We start from the raw sequence: 21,245 nt of genomic DNA, 5'->3' as shown, positions 1-21,245 counted from the left end.
AGTGGGGTAACATAAATGTTTATTTCAGATATGTCTGCACACATTCACATCACTTTTGTCAGAGAGCCAACGATCCGATTTAGGACCGGAATAAAGTTTAGTGTTTGTGAATTGGCAGCACCAACAGTTTGTGTTGTTTCCTCATTATTGGCTAAAGGGAAGACGAATAAGGCCTTTCTTGTTTATCTCTTTATTCCCTAAAAACAATGTTGGCAAATATTTGGGCAGTCAATAAATTGTCCTAACAATTTATGGACAGATTGAAACAAGGAGCCGAGTTTATTCTTTTCAAAACTCGTTTCGCCTTTTTGGAGCACCACATACATTTTTAGATCATTAATTCAGGAAATCGGATGAAAAACCTTGTTCAGTTATTCTGAAGGGTGGCTACGCACACTTTAGGTGAATTCTCTTTACCGTTTTAGATAGTTCGATATACTTTAATCAAGACACACACACTCTTGGATTCATGAACTCTACTTTTGCTAATCATCTACTGAAGAAGCTTGAACAGAACACAAAACAGTAATAATAAAATAAAACAGACAGCTATAAGTTGAGGACTTAAAGTGGCACTATTTGGATGGACAACAACAGTGGGCAGAACAACGACTAGGAACCTTCCCGTGGTGTCCTGCGAAGGGCTCTCTCCCCGGGGAGCCTTACGAATCCTACTCGGTCCATTCAGACTCGCTCTCTCTTTCTTTCTTGGTCCTCTCTCCTTCTTTGTCTCTCATTTTCTCTATCCCTCTCTTTCCTACTCTCTCCCCATCTCTCTCACTCTCTTTCCCCCTTTTAGCATTTTACTCAATCTTTCTCTCTCTTCTACTCTCCTCTCTCTGTTCTTAGAGCGGGCGACATCGAGAGCAACCCTGGCCCCCAGTCAAAATGCCAGTGGTGCTTTCGAACTGTTCGCTGCGACCACACCCCAATCACCTGTACTACCTGCCCACGGGGCTTCCATAAATCATGCACCGGCCTGTCCGAACGTACTAAGGACTTCAGAGGCTTTGTATGCTTGGTTTGCTTGGGTCACACCCCGTCAGGCCTGGCGGCACAGGACAGTTGCAGCCCCCTCTCCTTCGGAGAACTACGGAGCCTCCCACAAGCGGGTCTAGCACTACTAAGGATTACCTTAGGCGCCTTGAGTGACTCAACAACAACAACAACAGTGGATTGATTATTATGTCATTGCATTTTGATAGAGTTCACTCTTTTACGTCACACCAATACCAATACCTAGCAACAACAAGAAATTAGGGAGAAGTGTTTCATGATTGGATTTAGGTGAGTTTATGAGGTAGGGTATATTTATATGCATGTTTTCAAGTTTTGGGATTTGGACCGAGTATTTCGATAAGAAGAATAGAGCATTAGTTCAGTTGAGAACTTTTATTACAAAATTACGAAATAAAACAAAACATGTTGCACTCCGGATTAATTGGCTAGGAGAGGGTCCTCCGCCCAAAAACACACGCAAGAATGTTTCTCCCCCTGTCATATAGGAAATGTGCATTTGCAAAATGGAACATTAAGACAAAATAAAGAATGTCATTGAACAAGAAACTTAAAACTGGACACAGCGGAATTTTTACGGTTGTATGATAAGATAAGGCTGACGCATCGGAAGACCATTGCTGGGAAACATCGAATGAATACAGAAATATACCTTATTCGCATATTTGGATAAGAATTACGTGCATTTATAACTACTGAATTGATAATTTAATTATCTAAGTAATGTTGCGCTGATTAAATAATAAAACGAACATACTGGAAAACTCATGCAATACTGACAACATATTCTGTGACATATTTTAATAATCTAACAATAAATATTTGGACGCGTTCTTAAGGATGGGCTGGGCACCCGTATGATGCGGCAGGGGTAAACCAGTGAAAGCTGTCGGGCCCTGCTGTTGAACAAAAGAGTGTGTTGTGTCACCCTGACCCGAGTGACATGGCCGCTTTCTGGTGTCCTGTTTCATCTAGAGCAGGGGTCGGGAACCTATGGCTCGCGAGCCATATATGGCTCTTTCTATGAATATCTATGGCTCAGAGACAAATTTGATTGCATGCAAAATTTCTCCATCCTGTTCGAAACTTGAGTTGTTCGTCCTATTCAGGTACACGCAAAGCCAATCCGGAGCTAAGTATAATGGCGTTACTTCGCAGTATATATAGGGCACGTTTTTCACTACAATTTACAGTCAAGGTGTCACACAAAAAAGGGGGGAAAAACTCGTTTTGGCTGTACAACGCTAAAGAATCCTTTATGTAAAAGTTCACTATATAATCTGTGTTCAGTGTTCAGATACCTTATGATGAATCCACAGAACACACTGTAAATACGCCAAAACACCGGAAGAGAACTTAGTCTTTTGATTGGGTGAGTGGGAGGGATGGGTGGAGCCATGCAAAAAGCGCAAGCACTCCCTCCCATCTCTCGCCCTACGCCATCTGCGCCCAAAGTGAGCTCATCAGACTCCCTATTTGCAGAATGTTGTGACGTTTTTACACAATAACAACTTGCATCTGGTTTTGAAACCAATATGTATGAAAAAAAGGGTCAAAAGGAGTTTAACCGATCTTGAGTCATTGCAAGAAAGAGACCATTTTAAAGTGGTATGTTTGTTGATTTTGGGACAGGGGCTCTGGCATTATTCTCTTTTCATCATTTTTATCAAATCATCAAAAATAAATGTGCTGAAGACTAAGCTTTTGTCTGGGGTGCGGGTTTAGCAATTTTGTAAATTTGTCTCATAATATATGGTGTGGCTCTTTCCCAAAATAAAATTAATATTTTTTGCTTTTATGGCTCTTTGAGTCAAAAAGGTTCCCGACCCCTGATCTAGAGGGACGAAAGCATGACCAACTTGGGTGCCGAGGTGCCTTACTTGTTTGGATGTTTGGACAATTGGGTTGGCCATGGTCCAAAAAATTTTGTGTTTCTTTTGTTATTTATTTCCCTTTTATTTATTTTTTTGTTACTGTATGTGTGTGTCTTGCTGTCGGTCACCCCTCTTGAGGGATATGACCAAGGTAGATAGATAGATAGATGGAACAATACATATAAAGTCATGCTATTTTTTTCCCATTTTGGTTTTGACCGGATCAAAAAGCCTTAAGGGCCAGAGTTTGCCCACCCCTGCTTTAGAGAATCATTCATTTCTATATACATCCATGCATCATAAATTAAAAGATGAATTAAACTAAATTAAAAAATAGAATTTTCAGCTCACTCAAAATCTGTCAAACAAATAGGAGCCAGAATCCTTTTCGATAAACCCAAATCTATTTTTAATTTGCGATACTGATTACAATCCCTCGAAGGGGGAAAATATAAGTGTTCTATTTACAGTAACAAATGTAGTCCTAACGGCCATCTGCATTTCATTTGAGATATAAACGGGCTGTTTTCAACCCAAGGCCACTCCTGACGTCAAAAATATTGGCGAGAAACCTGCGAACATTCCTGAGATGAAGAGCGATCCAGACGTAGACTCATTGCCCCGCAGACGGTCCCGGTTCTGCCGAACTCTTGTCAGCCGGATCAACACCTTTGGGGAGTTAACAGCTGTTTTTGTTTTTACTTTCTCTTGCTCTACCTGCTATTTAATGATAATTACTTCTTTCGGATGACATTATTATTCATTCTGTTTTAGGGGGGTGGTCCATTCTCTCAAGGGTCAAAAAGCAATTGCAGCGTATCTGAATAAAAATTCCTATCAAGTCAAGTCATGTTTAGTTGTATAGCCCTTAATCACAAGGAGTCTCTAATGGCTGCACAGACTACTGCAAGCTACAGACTATTACTACACCATCCCCTGATCTAAAATCTACATGAGGGTAAGGAAAAACTCAAAAACCTCAGCATGAGGAAAATGAAGAAACTTTGAGAAGGGACCACACATAAGGTAACCCCCCTTTCAGGATGACCAGGCTGTAATGGAGGTTGCAATAACAAACAATACACAGATATTGTCATCATGAAATTTTTGTCATTAATAAGCTATAGCATATCAGTGTGTTTTAAGCCAAGATTTAATCAGTTCCACTAAAGTTGCGGATCGAATCTTGGAGGGCAGAGCATTCCACAGCAACGGGATCCGAATGGAGAATGCTCTCGAACCTGTGGACCTCTTCTTGGCTCTTTGGATCACTCGTAGACCAGCATTTTCAGAGTGAAGGCTCTGGACATAAATCAATCAATCAATCACATTTGTAATTTTTAAATTGTTTATTGTCAAAAATGTACGGAATTTGAACTCTGAAACGCTCTGCCACCATCTCCTTGTCATGTCCTGCACTGTTGTCTTGGCGCCCAGCTGGCCCCGCCCCTTGACACCGGCTGACCTGCATTTCCTGATTACTCCTATGGGTAATTAAATGTGCCTTTTGGAACTGCCTTTTCGCCAGATCCTTGTTGAAAACCTGTTCATGACTGTTTGATACCTGTTTATTCTTGCTGTGCTTGTTGGACTTTGTTGCACTTCGGTGTAACTTTCTGAGAGATTCTTGCAAGTTCTGTTTAATCCCGTTAAATGCCTAGTCTGTAGTTTTGCCTGCATTTGAGCCTGCTTTCTTTTGTTTTTGGTCCGTTTGTGTGTTGGACAACTTTTCTTTCTCAATTAAAGTGACAGATCGTCCACGCAAATGAGTTCCAACTTCCTGCTTCCCGACCCGTTTCAAGACAGTCCCGTTCCATTTTGTGACACTCCTGGCTTTTGTCATCATCGCTGCCTCAGTCAGCTCATTCACGATGCACGTGCAAGTATATACATTTCTTAGAAGCACTTGAATAAACTATTTTTTCACCTTTCGTGTGGTTTTGTTTGGCGTTTGGACTCTACTTGAAGCAGGCCTTTTCTTACTTTCGCCATTTCCATGCTACACAAACAAATAGAAAAAGTAGCACGGGGACTGGCCTCATAAAAGAGTCGCATTAACCTTTGTAAACGCCGTCAATACACATCTATTAATGATCTAGAACAATTTCAACGCCATAAAACTTTAAGAGTAGTTAAGATATGCCTAGCACTCAAAATTGTTGTTTTGAGCTAACCATCGTGTGGACCTTTTAAATCCAGATGAACTTCACAGCAAATAACGCCATTAAAAATAACATCGTTACATAACGGCCTTATGTTTTAGTAAAGGCTTAATCTAACTAAATTCATTTTCCGCCATTACAAAGGTGTTATTGTTACTGATGGTCAAAAGTGGTTCATTACTTTGGCTGCAGAACGTCGACGACGGTGTGTCCCCGCACAACTGACGCAGTTTTCAGCGGTGTGATGTTTTTTTTGGGGGGGGGATAATATCCCCAATAAAAATACCGTGTAGTTAGATGGCAATTCCGAACAAAGTATTTAATATAATGCGCCGAAAGAAAAGGCAAATGAGGGCTGATTCGCAAAAGATGCACCCGACTTGCAGACAAAATGTCTTTATGAGGAAGTGAACAAAGGGACCCAGCTCCCCACCAATCAACAGCTGGTTCACTTGGACGACTTTTTTCTCTTGTGATTGGTTAATATGCATTTTTGGGGTGATTCTATGTTGTTGACTTTAAATTTGTTGGGTATAAAAACGTTAAATCTGTTTTTTATTTTCCCATGTTTTTGTGGATTTATAAATATTTTAGTTATATTTCCTGTGTTTTTTAGTCTTAACGTGTTTAGATGAAAATCTCAAGTTTATCATTTTCTGTTCCTTTGTCTCTCTATTATTTTTTTTTTTTGTATTTTAGTCCTTTTTCATTATTTTCCCTCCTTTTTAAGTAATTCCATGCAAAATGTTACGTAATAATTGGTCATGTAGAGGTTAAAATTACCAAAAAACGAAAAAAAAATAAAAAAGTGAAGATCTCTCTGGAAAAGAGATAGCTCTTTATAGTAAGCCAAGATGAAAAAGCCTTTTCTCTAAAAATAGTCAGAATTCCTAAATTCTACAGGTCATATTTGCTCAAAAACTTTAACGTTTTTAACATAAAACAACCTTTTGGGAAATAGTTATTTTCCGTCGTAACTAGTTGCTTTTTCTATAGAGCGGGGTGTCTAAATTTTTCAGAAAGCGGGCCAGACTTGGTAAGCTGAAAAACTTTTGAAAGCCGCTTATTTAGCCTGGCATTCTTTGAACAGTCTTTAATATATTCACCCTCCGTGAAAGGTTTGCCAGGATTTGTAATCAGCGTTGTAACCTTGTAGCTCGTTTTTGTAGCATTATCATTTGACTCCCAGGGTCTTGTGAAAAACCACCGATGTGCCGTTAAAACAGCTTCACTTTTTCACAGCGTTCATTTACAGTTAGCTTTTTCTAGTCAGGATGTTTCGTCTGGCAGTACCTCTCAATAATATATTCTTTGAAAACAGCCACAGGCTTGGTAAATCGGGTAAAAGCAGTTGTTTTGGTTTTTGGTGAAACAATTCTCCAATTTCCACTAGTCCTGGAAGGGGCTGCCCTCACGGTCAACTTTCCTTTTTTTATTTACAGCCGCCACGTCCAAAACAGATGGGGGTTAAAATTCTAATATAAAGCCATGGGCAAGGTGGCCACAGGGTTACTGCCATCATCTGGTGAAATGGTGATTTATTTATTTTTTGGTACAATTTATTTACATTACTGGCGGGCCACAAATTATTAATTTAACGACAAAGGCCGTCGGCCAGTAAAAATTTGATGACGGGCTTAAATTGGCCCCTAGGTCAAACTATGGACATGCCTGCTATAGAGTAATTCAGTTACTATGTCAGTTACTTTTGGGAAGAAGTAGTGAGTAAGTATAACTAATTGCTTCTGTAAAATAACGTGCCCAACACTTTTAATAAATAAATAGATGTTTCTACTACGTGGGCTTTGACTGTCGTGGCAGGTTTTTGGACGCAACCCCCTGCGAAATACGAGGGATCAATGTATATCATACCCAGGTACAGTGGAACCTCTGTTTTCGAATGCCTCTCAGTTCGAACAAATCGGAGTCCGACCAAAATTTTTGAGAAATTCTTGCTTCGCTGTTCGGTCAAAAAATCGGAGTTCGAACGTCGGTAATGCGTGAGTGTCTACGCTAGGGTGCGATGCTGAGCGGCGTACGTGTGTAGATGGCTCTTTTCGTGACCAATTGTTATTGTGTGCGGATGTGCTTCGTTTTGCTTTCGCTTTTATTATAGGTGTACGAAGTGTTTTAGCCCCTAATTATGCCTCCGAAGAAAGTCGGTGCAAGCAGCAAAGTTGCTACAGGTGAAAAAAGAAAAGTAGTGCGTACAACTATTGCATTTAAGAAAGAAATAATAGCAAAATATGAAGTGCGAGTGCTTGATCTTGCTAGGAAATACCCTAATGTCCACCTGCGCCTTCTGCTGACCACCACAAAGGTAAGAAATCCTATTCATAATTATTTTCTTTATCCTTTTTTTTATTTTTACACGTTCATGTTAGCGTAATCTTTCGTACGGAAGATTATGATAACGCGAACGTACGATTAGCCTGGCTTAGCTTTATGTTTACGTTGAACATTCAAGGTAAACATTCAGGGTGTTGGAACGGAGCCCCCTTTCCAATGAACCGCTCTTCACTTGTTGGGGAGACCCGGGTGCTAAATGACTTGTAAACGACTTGATTTTTTTATTTTTACACGTTCATGTTAGCGTAATCTTTCGTACGGAAGATTACGATAACGCGAACGTAAGATTACGTTAAACACTCAAGGTAAACATTCAATGTGTTGGAACGGATTAAAACGATTTACATGATTTTTAATGGGAAAAATGATTTCGGTGATCGAACAAATCGGTTTTCGAACAGGGTTCTGGAACGGTTTATGGTCGAGAACCGAGAATTGTATATGAATTTTGTTATTTCATTGTTATATTAGAATTGGAAAAAATACATAAACATTCACACAATCCTGACATAAACGTGAAAACCCGAATAAGACGTGGGGATTAGATTTAATGTCCCGTCATGTTCTGCGAAACTCTTATGAACGTCCTGGCCTTCATTTGTGTGCTCAAATTGACCACAATGTGCCGTCTGACACATGAATTACTGGAAAATGTCACAGGTATTTTATGCATTTTACTGTCACCGCTGTCAGGTCCACTTATCCCCGAATTCCCAGAAATGCAATGGAAAAGGCTGCTGTGATAGAACGGTCGGAAAAACTTCTCCAGACCCTCTTTTGATTGTTAATTGTTTGGTTGGAATTTACTAAATGGCTAAAAAGTGAGCCGAAAATGATTGCTGTTTGTCCACTCATGAATTGAAACTGTCTCGAAATAAAGGTCGGCCTTTTGCGGACAAAAACCGCATGCTAATGAAGGGAAAAAGTGAATCCGTGCATTTAATATGAGCTGCACGCGCCTTATGTCACAAATGGGTCGTCACAAGGGTCTCTTTTCAGCACACAGGGTAATATGTGGAATCACTCAAAGCGTATTAAAGAAATGATGACACTGCGGACTGAAAAAACAGACTCTGGTCTAAACTTGTGGCAGGCTGACTTCCAGACGGGGCTGCTCGGGGATCATTTGGAAATTGAGACCATTGTTTGACGTCAGTTGTCAACGTGTACAGCGCTGTTCAAAATAATAGCAGTGCAATGGGACTAACACAGAATATCATGGGTTTTAGTATATTTTTTATTATTACATGCCAGACAAGTTAGCAGTAGGTGTAGTGGATTATTAGAAAACAAAAAAGACCCAGCATTTATTATAGGCACACTACGAAGACTGTGCAATTGGGAAAATCGTTCAAAAGGGTATGTTTTGTACGTTAAATCTGTTGAAAAAGTGTTGAAAGTGATTTTGTCGGCTTACTTGTAAGTAGAGATGCTTTTTGAATGTAAAAGCGCTAATCTGTTTTACTTTCTCACACATACAATGTAAATGTTCTTGCCTATTTATGTTGTGGCCTAGAGATCGACATAACCGCCCGTGCTTGCTATGTTTAAATCAGGGTGTGCAAGGTTATGAGTGTTTAGTGTGTAATCAAATTAGAATAAAGGTGAGTGACAAATGACAATTTAAAAATTATAAAGTTATAGTTGTTTAGGACAGGGTCATTGTCCTTAGATGTTGATCCATCAGAAAAGTAAACTTGTTTGGTTGCTCCCAATCAAATGTAATGTATTTTTGGTATCCTATGACTTTTGACTTTTGTTGAAAAATACAGCAGTGTCTGCTGTTGACTGTACAACCTCAAACCTATTTTGTAACTTAAAAAAATTAGCAATCCTAATATTTAGTTGCATGACCACAGTTTTTATAACTGCTTTACATCTGTGAGGCATAAAGTCAACCAAATTGTGAAACCTTTCAGTTGTTTTTTTCACTCCTTGATAGTTTGACAACATTCAACAATTTCTTATTCTTGCTTCAAAAACAGCATTTTTGATTTCACCCCACAGGTTTTCGATTGGATTGAGATCTGGGGATTGGGCTGGCCACTCCATAACATAATTTTTTTTTCCGGTTTGGAACCAAGACTGCTTTTCTACTGTTGTGTTTGGGGTCATTGTCTTGTTGAAACACCCATTTCAAGGCCATGTTCTCTTTAGTATAAGGCATCATAACCTCTTCAGGTATCAAGTAACTGATCTAGGATCCCTGGTATGTGATAAATGGATCCAACACCAGAGTAGAAGAAACATGCCCAGACCCTGATACTTGCACCACCAAGCTTCATTGTCTTCAATGTGTACTGAGGTTTAAATTTAGAGTTTGGGGGTTGTCTCACACACGGTATGTGGCCCCTGAACCCAAAAAGGACAATTCTAATTTTATCAGTCCACAAAATGGTCCTCGGACTGTTCACCAACCCACCCCACGAACACAATTAGGAAGTTTGCTGATGACACCCGTTCGGTTGGATCACATGCAGAAAGGGGGTGGAGACGCTGAAGATGTGGTGTTCGAAAAATAAACTGATACTCAACAACACAAAATTCAAATAAGTCATACTTGGCTTCAGGAGGACATACACAAACCCAGCCCCACTGATCATAAATGGAGACTATGTGGAGAGAGGCTACTCCTTCAAACTCCTGGGTGTGCAACATCTCTGACGACCCCACCTGGTCTGCCAACACCAGGTCTGTGGTGCAGGAGGAACAACCTGAACAAGAAGTTGTTGATGTCCTTCTGCAAAGCCACAGTGGAAAGCACTCTGGAATACGGCCTCACCAAGAATCACCAAGAGGGAACTGCGAGAGGCTTGGCAAAAAGTTCACAAGAAAATAGTGTGGCCTGCTCACTTTGAGTCTCCGCAGTTTCTATTCTTCCTTGTGCTTTTTAGCACTCATTTTTGATTGAGCAAAACAATACAGTGAGACCTTAAGTTCAAATAATGCAAACTGTGGCTCTAAATACTTAAGGACCTGGGGATAGACAAAACCGTCCCCGCTTGCTATGTTTAAATCAGGGTGTGCAAGGTTATGAGTGGTTAGTGTGTAATCAAATTAGAATAAAGGCGAGTGACAAATGACAATTTAAAAATTATAAAGCTATAGTTGGTTAGGACAGGGTTATTGTCCTTAGATGTTGATCCATCAGAAAATAAACTTGTTTTCTCCTAATGAAATGAAATGTCTTTTTGGTATCCAATTACTTTTGAATGTAATGAATAGTTGCTGGAATTAAAAAAATAACAAAGGATCTAACTGAAAACTCTAAGAATCATGATTGTATATGCAGTGACACATTTCAATATTACAACAATCCCTCTGAATATTTTTAAACCTTAAAATGTGTATATGTCAAATGCATTGTTTTCTTTCCCATGAGCTAAACTGACAGACTGACTTTTACAAATTTCATGCATCATTTATTTGGCCTATAAGATGAAGATAATGCAACTAGACACAATGCCGGGGGTGTCAAACTTTTTTTAGCTCAGGGGCCACATGGTAGAATAAGACAATTCCCATGAAGGCTAGACTCCGAAATTAATGGCATGAAAAGTGTGCCTTATTTGGAGGGCTGGGGGTGTTTTTAGAACCCGCAAATTAAATGATGATTCAGGGATGTAAACATTGCTGAGAAATCAGCTTTAAATTATATTAATTTGGTTCTGAATCTGTTTCTTTGGTTACCAATTTGGCCTCATATTGTGTCTCGCATTTATCATGAAGTAAGCAATATTGTATTATCAGCTTTAAATTATCGATCTTGCAGTTTATTGATATGGATAAGGATTGATCAGTACAGATGAAAAATAATATCTTCACACAAATGAATAATACACATGGTTTGATTCTAACAAACTACGTTTTATTTACATGACAAAGAAAACTGAATTAAACGAAAGATTAAGGCACCTTGTTGAGGAAACACTCGCGGTGGTATCAAGAAGGGAGGGAGAAGAAATTTGGTAGCAATAATGAAAGTACTGATCAATAAACCCGATTTTAAGATAATCAACTAGTTTAAATGATCAGGAATTCTTTTCATAGCATGTCAACATGGAACACTTGCTCAAAACACCAAATTTAGCTTTTTGCTGATTACCATTAATAAACTCTGAAAAGAAAGAGGGCCCTTCAGGCAAGGGTGTGTGAGAGGCAGAACATGGCCTCAAAGGAAGACCAAGAAGGCCAGATTCCTAACCTTTTTAGAGGTGGACTTCACGGCGCTTGTTCTCATCCAGACGACAGGGACGGAGAGAACCTAGGGTGTCCAGGCCCTAAGCCTGGGGACCTCGGTCGACCATCTTAGTCCTGGTCCACGCAACCTTTTCCCAATAGGAGGCTTTTTTGCAGTCAGAAGGTGGGTAGAAGAGGGGATTAAAGCTGTTAGCGCTTTTCCTTTCAAAGTGATGATGTCAAGGTTATGATGAGTTCCTGTTAGTGCTTTTCAAAATAAAGTTCTCCAATCATTTGCTCAAGATTATTGTAATAATTATGATTGTTGATAATAGGCAACATTTGTGCGGACACACAATGAAATAAATCCTCTGTCATGAAACTATTAATTTTTTTATTACATGTGAACACTTGGGCTTCCAAATCTTTATGATACAGCTGGAGAGTTTGATCACTTCCTGTGAATAAAAGTTGGTCTTTTGAGGTGTTGGCAGTCAGTGGTTGGAAAAAGGTTAGGGACAATGGTTTTGTAGCAGTGTCCACACATTTGATTATTAAACGATTTTTGATTTTGTTTTTCCTAAATATTGTTTTTCAATATTTAAAAGATTTAATTCCGTATAGTTTTTTATCAGCTAAGCTAAGCAATACTATATTTTTTTAAATTTCTAGTACAGTTTGTGACTCAGGTAACACTATGCAGGCCGTAAAGTGAAAAGAAAAGGATACAAACGCTCATTAAAATGATTGAGTTAGTGATTTTAAAGTCTTTCTGGTTTTATTTTATTGATTTTTTTAATGAAAATATTAACCTGAAAATCGGAATTTGGCTGTTAGATTTTATATCTATTATAGAAAGGAGCTAAACATCGAGGTACTATTTTTTATTTTTATTTTTATTTTGCCTTCAACAGCATGTCTGTGTGTTTTTAAGTAAGATTCCTCAAAATTCTCCAGTTTATCAATGGTAATCAGCAACAGGAGGTATTTTGCGAGTGGAGCCTAGCTTTTGTGACATCCAGTGGATACATTTAGAACTACAAGTCATTGTGCAGTCATTGGGACTCTATCTTATCCTGTGCTTCTCTTTTTGTCTCTTGTGCCACATAGAAGGATCTGGCGGGCCACCTATGGCCCACGGGTCATGGGTTTGACACAGTCCACTCTGTGAACAACAATGGGTCAAAACGGAATTTTCAGACGTGTTACATAAAGCACTTCCTGGCAATCGAAATGATGAAAAGCTATGTTCCTGGCATGATTATGGTTTGAAGAAGTGATGTGACACATAAATAACGGGAGGTGCTTTGCCAAAATAACAGTAATGATGTAATTGCAAACACATTTGACTCAAATAGCAAAAATGTTTGAAATGGCAGAGGGGAGCATCTGGGCAGTCATCACAGGCAAAGAAAATGAAGAATCTTTCAGCAAATAAAGAATGGCACTACTTCAGGATCCAGAAATTTGCATACTGTTTGGTATTTCTGTCACCGGAATGCTGACGTTGAAGGAGGGAGAAAATGGACTTTGCCGTGTCTTACCCAATAAAAATCACAAACCAAAGCTTTGTCTTGGCTCAGTTTCTTGTTATTGTGGGCTGGGGGACAATGTGGACAAGCTAATGATTTTTCCCAACATTCTTGTGAGGCCCCCCAGCTTGTTTCAATGAGTATCTGCGTCTGTTGTTTTCTAATTTACAAGCTCAAAGAGCAACTATTAGGAGACGGGGACCCATTGGGTTATAGGATTCAGCTAAGGGTTCGATTTTTTTCATTGATGAATAAATCAAAATGTTAGATTTCCTTTTAATAACATTTGTCTCATAAAATTGCTTTGTAATATTACTGGTTGGTCCCTGTTTTGACTACATTTGATATTAGGTAATGTAGTATTACTGTAGTTGCATTGTTTTAATGTAATTGTAGAAATTCTGCAGGCGGTTTATTGAAATGAAAATGATCTGCATTTATATAGCGCTTTTCAAGTCAATGACTTCCCAAAGCGCTTTACAATGTGCTCCACATTTTCCAATGGCGGCCCTGTATTGCAGCCATGTAAGACGCTAACCTGCTTATTGGGGGTATTAGGGGTTCAGTGTCTTACCCAAGGACACTTCGTTTTTAATGTACCCCTAATTTAACAGTAAGGTTAAAGAATTTCACAAGGCTTTACTCCTAAACTATAATATTTTTACTCATGAAATAATTCTGACAGTTATTCATCATAACCATCTTTGCCATGGGTGGGATTCGAACCCACGCTTCCAAAGAAACCGGAGTCTTAAACCAGCGCCTTAGACCGCTCAGCCACGCTACCACTTATTGATATCTGGCGTCACTGTAGTATTATTTTTGTTGTATTTTCATCATATTTCCATAGTATAGATGTAGTGCAGGGGTGGGCAACTATTTGGAGTCGGGGGCTGCATGTGACATGTTATACTTCTTTTTAAATAGATTATTTTCATTAAATTGGTTTTGAAACAACCACATTTAGAGATAAATTGTATATTTGGTCCCTGTTTTAAGCACTTAGCTCGGGTGCGAGCCTTAGGTGCCCCACATCAGTAATCATGATACTGAGCTGAAGGCAGGGGTGAAAAATACACAGCCTCCACCAGTAGAATTTCTGTTAGGAAGCTGTTTCACCTTTCAGAATGCAGAATATAAAAGCCATGCTGTTATTTCCTGCTCGAGTTTAATGAATCTGGCGAATGTTTGATTTGTGGAATATTCCATTGACTCCAACCTTTCCATTGATTGGGACTGTATGACATGTGCATTAGTCATGCAGACTGTTTTATTTTTCCTGGCTAGGTAACTCACCATTGCATTATCAGTCTGCTGGCTAACTGCCTTATTCACTTGATCTAACCCACTCCCACTTCTTCCTCCTGCCCACGCACGTCCGCAGATCGCCCAAAATATAAACCAGTCGTAAACACATCTGCGAACACCTAACAAAAAAAAAATGCGAGGAGCCAAGTGTTACACAACAGGGAGCGAATGGAACTGGCTAGAAAATGTGCTTAATTATTGTTATATTACAAATAACCACCTGTCTTTCGTGCCACAAGTCGAATCTTTTTATTTATGTTTTTGTTTTTCATTTTTAAAGTCAATTTCTTTTTTTTTTTCAAAATAAGAACAAAGCAGGTAGGCAAAGGAATACAATTCTCGATCAGCCACTGTGAAATAATACATGCACGTTTTTGTATGAATATTTGATGTATTCGTAGTTATGTTTTTTTGTCTTCACAATTATTTGCCAGTGTAAGAAGCTATTTTTTACATTTATCACATAAGGATGCAAACAGAAAGGAGGGATTCAACTTTTATTCAAACTTATATACGCCTGTCAGAACCGGAATACAGGGTAGACCCAACCGCGTAACGTTTCACACAAAAGTTTATTGGGATATCGAGGAAGTCAGGTGCGAGGAAACAAACGCCAGCGATCCGGTGATCGCTGGAGAGAAGGAGCAAGATCATGGGATCGAAGCGTGACCAGAATGCGGAAGTGATTCGCCGGGACAGAAGATCGGAGCGTTGTCAGGCACTAAAACGGGTCGATAGCCGGAACGGGAGATCAGAACGTGATCAATGGGCAAAAACGGGTCGATAGCCGGAGCGGGAGATCAGAACGTGGCCAATGAGCAAAAATGGGGCAGACGAGTAGGATACGGATGAAGATGGGACCGACGGGAGCAAGAGTCAAAGTGCTTGCCTTGCTTTGATTTTTAAGGTAGAGTATGAATTAGCTGGTGATTTTAGATTTTAAAGGTGAACAGTACGTATTTTGGATTAGTTGATGGTAAATGGTCTGCATTTTTACAGTGTTTTTCGATTCACTGAAGACTTCCTGAAGCTCTTTACAATGTGCTTCAATCTTACCCATTCACACACACACTCACACACCGATAGCTAGAGGCAGCCATGCAAGGCGCCTACCTGCCTATTGTGGGTATTAGGGTTCAGTATCTGGTACACCTCGACATTTTAACTCGAAGGAGGTGGGAAACAAACATGCGACCTTTCAGGTCTCAAAGCCTCCTGAGCTACCATCCGTCTTCTTTTATTTGTTTTTTTAGTTTTTTTTCCCTTGAAGTAGTGACCCGAGTGAACCAGCGATAACCAAAGCGCGAATTAGCGAGAAATACCTACTTTTTCTGTTTCCAAAGATTTTGGAAAAACCTCAGGGGAGCCACTACGGTGGCATAGGGAGCCACATGCGACTCTAGAGCTGCAGGTTGCTCACCGTTGCACTAAGACTACCATCCACAGACTCGCTCAATACCTAGAGACAATTTTTGCAGTGCATGTTTTTAGGCCGAGGGAGTGACACCCACTGATGCTTTCTTAGAACATGCAAACTCTACACAGAACGGCAGTTAGTTGGAAATGAAGCCAGGACTTTTGAAGCGTAAGACTGCTAACCAGTCAGCCACATTTATCTTATTCATGATATTCATACCACTGACCTCATTGGGCCAGCATCCAACCAATTGTGGTGGCCCTGGGCCATTTGGCCCCTGTAAATGTTGACCTAGGATAGGGAAAGATTTAAGAGGCGTATGAATCTAAAATTACGTAAATATAATTGGTTCCGGCGCTTCATCACTGTTGCTGCTGCTGGATCTTAGAGCTGCCTTTGACACTGTGGACCATAATATCTTACTAGACCGGCTGTAAAAATGGATTGGTCGCTCAGGAACCGTCCTCTTATGGTTCAGATCCTACCTCTCGGATGGGACGCATTTTGTTAAATACGGTGAAAAGACATCCGAGCCCTTTAGTATTACATGCGGTGTTCCGCAGGGTTTAGTACTTGGCCCCTTCTTTTCAGGATTTACATGCTTCCATTAGGTGATGTAATTCGCAAGTATGATATCAGTTTCTATTGCTAGGCAGATGACACTCAACTATATCTTCCGATGGAGGAATCTGCCCGACTAAACAATGAAAATTTGAAAGCGTGCCTCACTGAGATAAAAAGATGGATGTCACGCAACTTCTGCCTGATCATCCTGGAAGGGGGATTACCTCATGTGCGGTCCCGTCTCAATGTTTCTTCATCAACCTCAAGTTGATGTTTTGAGTTTTTCCTTGCCCTCATGTAGGATTTAGATCAGGGGGTGGTGTTATAATAGTCTGTAGTTTGATATAGTCTGGGCAGCTATTTGCGATTTCTTGTGATAAAAAGCTAACATGCCCAGGTGTGTCCTATCACCACACACCTGTCCCTAACTATCCTGACCCTTTATAAAGACATTTTGGACAACACACATCGTTCAGTCATTGCAACATCTTATTTGTTTTTTTTTGTTTCCCGTTTCTAGTTTGTGGACATTTTGTGAGTTGTTTTGTGAGTTGTTTTGCCCCCATAGTGTGTCGGTGGAAATGCAAGGAACAAATTCCTTGCATTTCCACCGACACACTACGTCTGTTTTTTTTGTCTTGGGTCTCTTGTTACCACATATTGCTGATAATTTCAGTGCCAACTTGTTTGTTACTTTGTTTATTGCTTTTTCCATTTAGGTCTTTGTTTCTCGTTTGCATATGGTTTGATCTGACTGTTTGGACATGTGATTTGTTCCGTGTCCCCTTGTTTATTACTTTGTACCATTATATGCTTTTCTTTGTTTCTGGGTTGGATCATGTCAGGTTAGGTTTTGTCAGGACATTTCATTGCTTTGTATCCTCTGGTTTATTTTGGTTGTTGTTCCTGAGTTTTGTTGTATTAAATACCATCTTTATTTTGAACACCCAGATTCCATTCCAAATTTTATTCACATGGGTCCACCGAAGAAAACCCAACAATCTTAATTTATATATTAAGTATATGTGCTAATCCTTTTGAATAAAAGTATCCATAGATATATTATCCTCCATCTTTAAAAAGTCCAGACAACGAGAAATAAACTAAGGCTTGACTTGACAGCACCGTTTTTGTTTACGATCCCTACGCCGTCTCCGCCACTTCGTAAGTGGGTTGGCCAACCACGGAGATCCCGGATCTCTTTGTATCTCTTGCGGGATATCAAAGGTGGTATAAAAAGTGCCCAAAAAGTCGAAATTTAGATGCAGACCCAATTGTATGAGTTCCTCCCGGTAATAGGTATTATTTGCCACGCACGTGTCCAGAAAATAAAGCAAAAAAGACAAAAAAGAGCTGTGAGCCGCTGCGTCCGTGCCCGCCGTCATCATCTTCAAAGTCTGTAATAATAGTTTGCAATAGTCTTATCTGTGCAGCCCTTTGTGATTAAGGGCTATAAAAAAATAAACATGACTTGACTTGATTCTTTTGTTTGGGTCTAAAATGTGCGACATATAAGACTCATTGGTCTTATTATTGCCCTCTGCCATGAGGCAAGAGAATAGCGTGCCTCACTGCGTCTGCTCAACACAGAAATATGTTACAAACTAATTGAATTAATGGTATTCATAATTTAATGAGATCATTTTGCAATTTTGAAAAATAAAATCCTCAAATTGTGAAGTTAAACGAGAACGTCAAGACCAAATAAACCTTTTAAATGTAGTTTTTAATTTTCAATGTACATTTGAGGCACAGTCTCACCTGCCTCCCACTGACTTTACATCACTGGTGAATTTAAATAAACTCGCTGACTAGAAACTCATGAAAACAAATCCACGTGTGATATTAGTTGTCTTTTTATCTGCATCTTATGCATTTTACAAAAAACTCTTTTGTCATAACAGGACTAAAGACCCAGTAAACAAGCAAATTCAAAATGAGTACAACCACAAACCTTATAACACCAAGTGGCATCGTCAGATTTTTAGACCACACAACATCAAGTGCATCTAATGCGCTGCTTATATTAATAACTGTGACAGTTTTCCAAAACTAAGTACAGTATCAAAGACACAAAATACATTTGTCAGAAAGCAGGTTGTTGTTAAATAACCGACTGTATAAAGACTATGCAACATAATATGTATAGACTGCATACATTTGTAATACACATATTGCAGACAGTCACAAAATGTACCCGAGTGAAACGGTTCTATTCACACATTCAACATGAACGATGCCATCTAACAGTGACCATGATATAAAATTCACCGACAGTGTGTATATAATATAATATATTCGCGATATATCCATATGGCATTATGAAGACAACTTTGAAATAAAGCATAGACTGGTAGAAAACTGGTATACAACACCAAATAGGCTAATCTTGTAGAGCATCAAGACGTTATACTTAAAACACTGCACATAGAAAGGTCGAACACACGTGAAAGAAAAATGTTCATGCTCGGATCAAAAACTAGCCTGTGAGATCAACAAATTACTCTGGACAGAACACAACGGCAACTAAACATGAAGTGCTCTTTACTTTTACTCCGCAAAACATGCAACTTTAGAGACCAACACAAAGAAGAACAGAAACGACACTGCCGCACAGATCCAAAAGGGTTGTTGGGTTTTTTTCCAAACAGATGAAAAATACATTCTTTTTTGATAGTTTGTTTTAAACAAATACACAATTTAGCAATCTAGAAGCAGAATTTGCACTTTCAAAAACAACACCTGTCCATTTATTGCACACATTAGTTCACAAAAATAGTTGGGGCACTTTTCAGCTAACAGCAGCATTTTCATGTAAAGTATACATATCCGATATATATACTCAAAAAGTTTACAAACAGGCACTACAAACACAACAAGTACATGGAGAAAAATAGTTGATAATGTGCAAGTAGAATTCGTAGGTCCTAGGGCTAGCCTCTTGTTTCCACGTTGCAAGACAGCGGGACCCATTCAATAGACTGCATGGAACGCTTTTCATGATTATCATGTTTTTTTTTTTACTTTTCTTGTGCAAGTACTGATTGCCACGGTTAATCCTCAAATGAGATAAGAGAACATTTGGTCCTGCGGGCAAGAGCTCATTTTTTTTCCCTCAGTCGAAAAGTCAAATGGCACAACTTGGAAAATGTGGTGGACACTATGGCACTGTGTGACAAATAATCTTAAAACGCAAACTAGTCAATTATATATATAAAAAAAAAGGAAATAAAATGCGGTATCAAATGGTACAACACGCATCTTTACAATCAGCTCTTCTACGAAAAATAAAGAAAAGAAATATAGGCAAACAAAATAGGTTTTCCTCTTCCTATATGAACCTCAAAGTAATACCAAAGTACATGGTTTCTGCATAATATATACCGTAAATTCCGGACTATAAGCCGTTACTTTTTTCCCCAAACGTTCAACCCTGCGGCTTATTCAGTGATGCGGACAATTTATGTAATTTTTCTAACAGCCCACCCTTACCTTTGGAAGTATACATTTTTTTCCCTTGGATTATTTTCAACGGGACCCGGACTCTGGAGGTCTGCATCAAACCTTAAGTACCGGTATCATTTTACGTTCATTTTGCCGGCTGTGGTTTTTGGGCTGTGTAACTTTGTATTCAGTTACAATCGCGGGACTCAATGTCGGGTTTGGGTTAAGTATGTGATTGTGTTACATGTTTTAATGTGGGCGCATGCGGCTTATATACAGGTGCGGCTTGTGTAAGTACAAAAGCGGTTATCCTCTTAAAATGTGGTGGGTGCGGCTTATAATCCGGCGCTCTATAGTCCGGAATTTACAGTATATATATATATTTCAGTGGTACAATCAAATTATGTTCAGAGATAATGCATGTCTTTATCATCCTGAGCTGTGATGTCATTGGAGGAACACCAGCACCCAGTCGCTATATTGGTTTACATGTTAATTCGTCAAAGATTTTTCAGCCAAGTTTTGGTGGAGAATGCCTAAGCGCTTTGTGGCAGGTGGATGCAGTAATGGTAACAACAAAAGGTGAGCAGCCAAAAAAGGAGCTAAATAGTAAAAACCGACAGAGAGCTGACCAAGACCGATCATTGGAAGACCGCTGCAGCTTTAACCAAAAAACGCGAGGCTGGGCGACCAAAAAACACGCAGTGAGCAGCCAGGCTAACCCGGAACTGACAACAAAAAATGGCTACAGTGACAAATGCAAAGCCGGCCAGGAATAAACAAACCAAGGAACACGGCAAAACCAGCGTTAACGCCGTGTTAGCCGATCAAAGAACATATGGTGAGCAGCATAATAATCAGGAACCAACAACAAAATGCAGCAAAAGCTACGGTCATACACTCAGACTGACAGGAATAAACAAACCAACAAACACGGCTAAACCAGAGCTAATACCAGGCTAGCTGATCAAAAAACACGTTGTGACTAACTGGTTAATCAGCAGATACGGCGAGAAACGCAAAGACTGGCCGGAAAAAAACAAACCAAGGGACACGGCTAAAACACCACTAATACCAGGCTAGCAGGCCAAATAACACGAGATGGGTGGCAGAAAAGCGCCAACAAGGAGCAAAAAAAGCCCCGACACTAACCGGGAGCTTGCCGGTCAAAATTAAACCAACCGCGACACACAGAGCAAATAAAAACAAACGAAAAGACACAATTGTCTACCTAAAAGCAGAATGAGTGGTATGCAATCGCTATTCACTACAAGCCCTGTATTTTTCTTAACTGGCCTCACAATTTGTGTTAATGGGATTCGCCATTTTAAAAGTATTGTGTTCCTTCAATGACGTCACAGCTTTACTGCAAACAGAGCATGGGTCAACTTTGAGATTA

The 21,245-nt window shown here is 39.5% G+C and overlaps 1 protein-coding gene across 1 annotated transcript in view; it reads right to left on the bottom strand.

Moving 5' to 3' along the window:
- The window catches only part of pou2af2a (POU class 2 homeobox associating factor 2a), a 40,317-nt gene extending 23,976 nt beyond the window's left edge, over positions 1-16,341 (bottom strand). Inside the window, exons 1-3 of the mRNA XM_088346163.1 lie at positions 16,324-16,341; positions 16,065-16,129; positions 10,076-10,167 (exon numbers count right to left, since the gene is read on the bottom strand). Coding sequence (XP_088202289.1) covers positions 10,076-10,167; positions 16,065-16,129; positions 16,324-16,341 — 175 coding nt within the window. The remainder of the gene's footprint in view (positions 1-10,075; positions 10,168-16,064; positions 16,130-16,323) is intronic.
- Positions 16,342-21,245: the final 4,904 nt, after the last annotated feature.

The sequence above is a fragment of the Urocampus carinirostris genome, chromosome 10 (genome assembly GCF_059441175.1).
Source record: "Urocampus carinirostris isolate Australia breed hairy pipefish chromosome 10, RoL_Ucar_1.0, whole genome shotgun sequence".
Taxonomy (NCBI): Eukaryota; Metazoa; Chordata; class Actinopteri; order Syngnathiformes; family Syngnathidae; genus Urocampus; species Urocampus carinirostris.
This window is presented reverse-complemented; position numbering and strand designations above follow the sequence as displayed.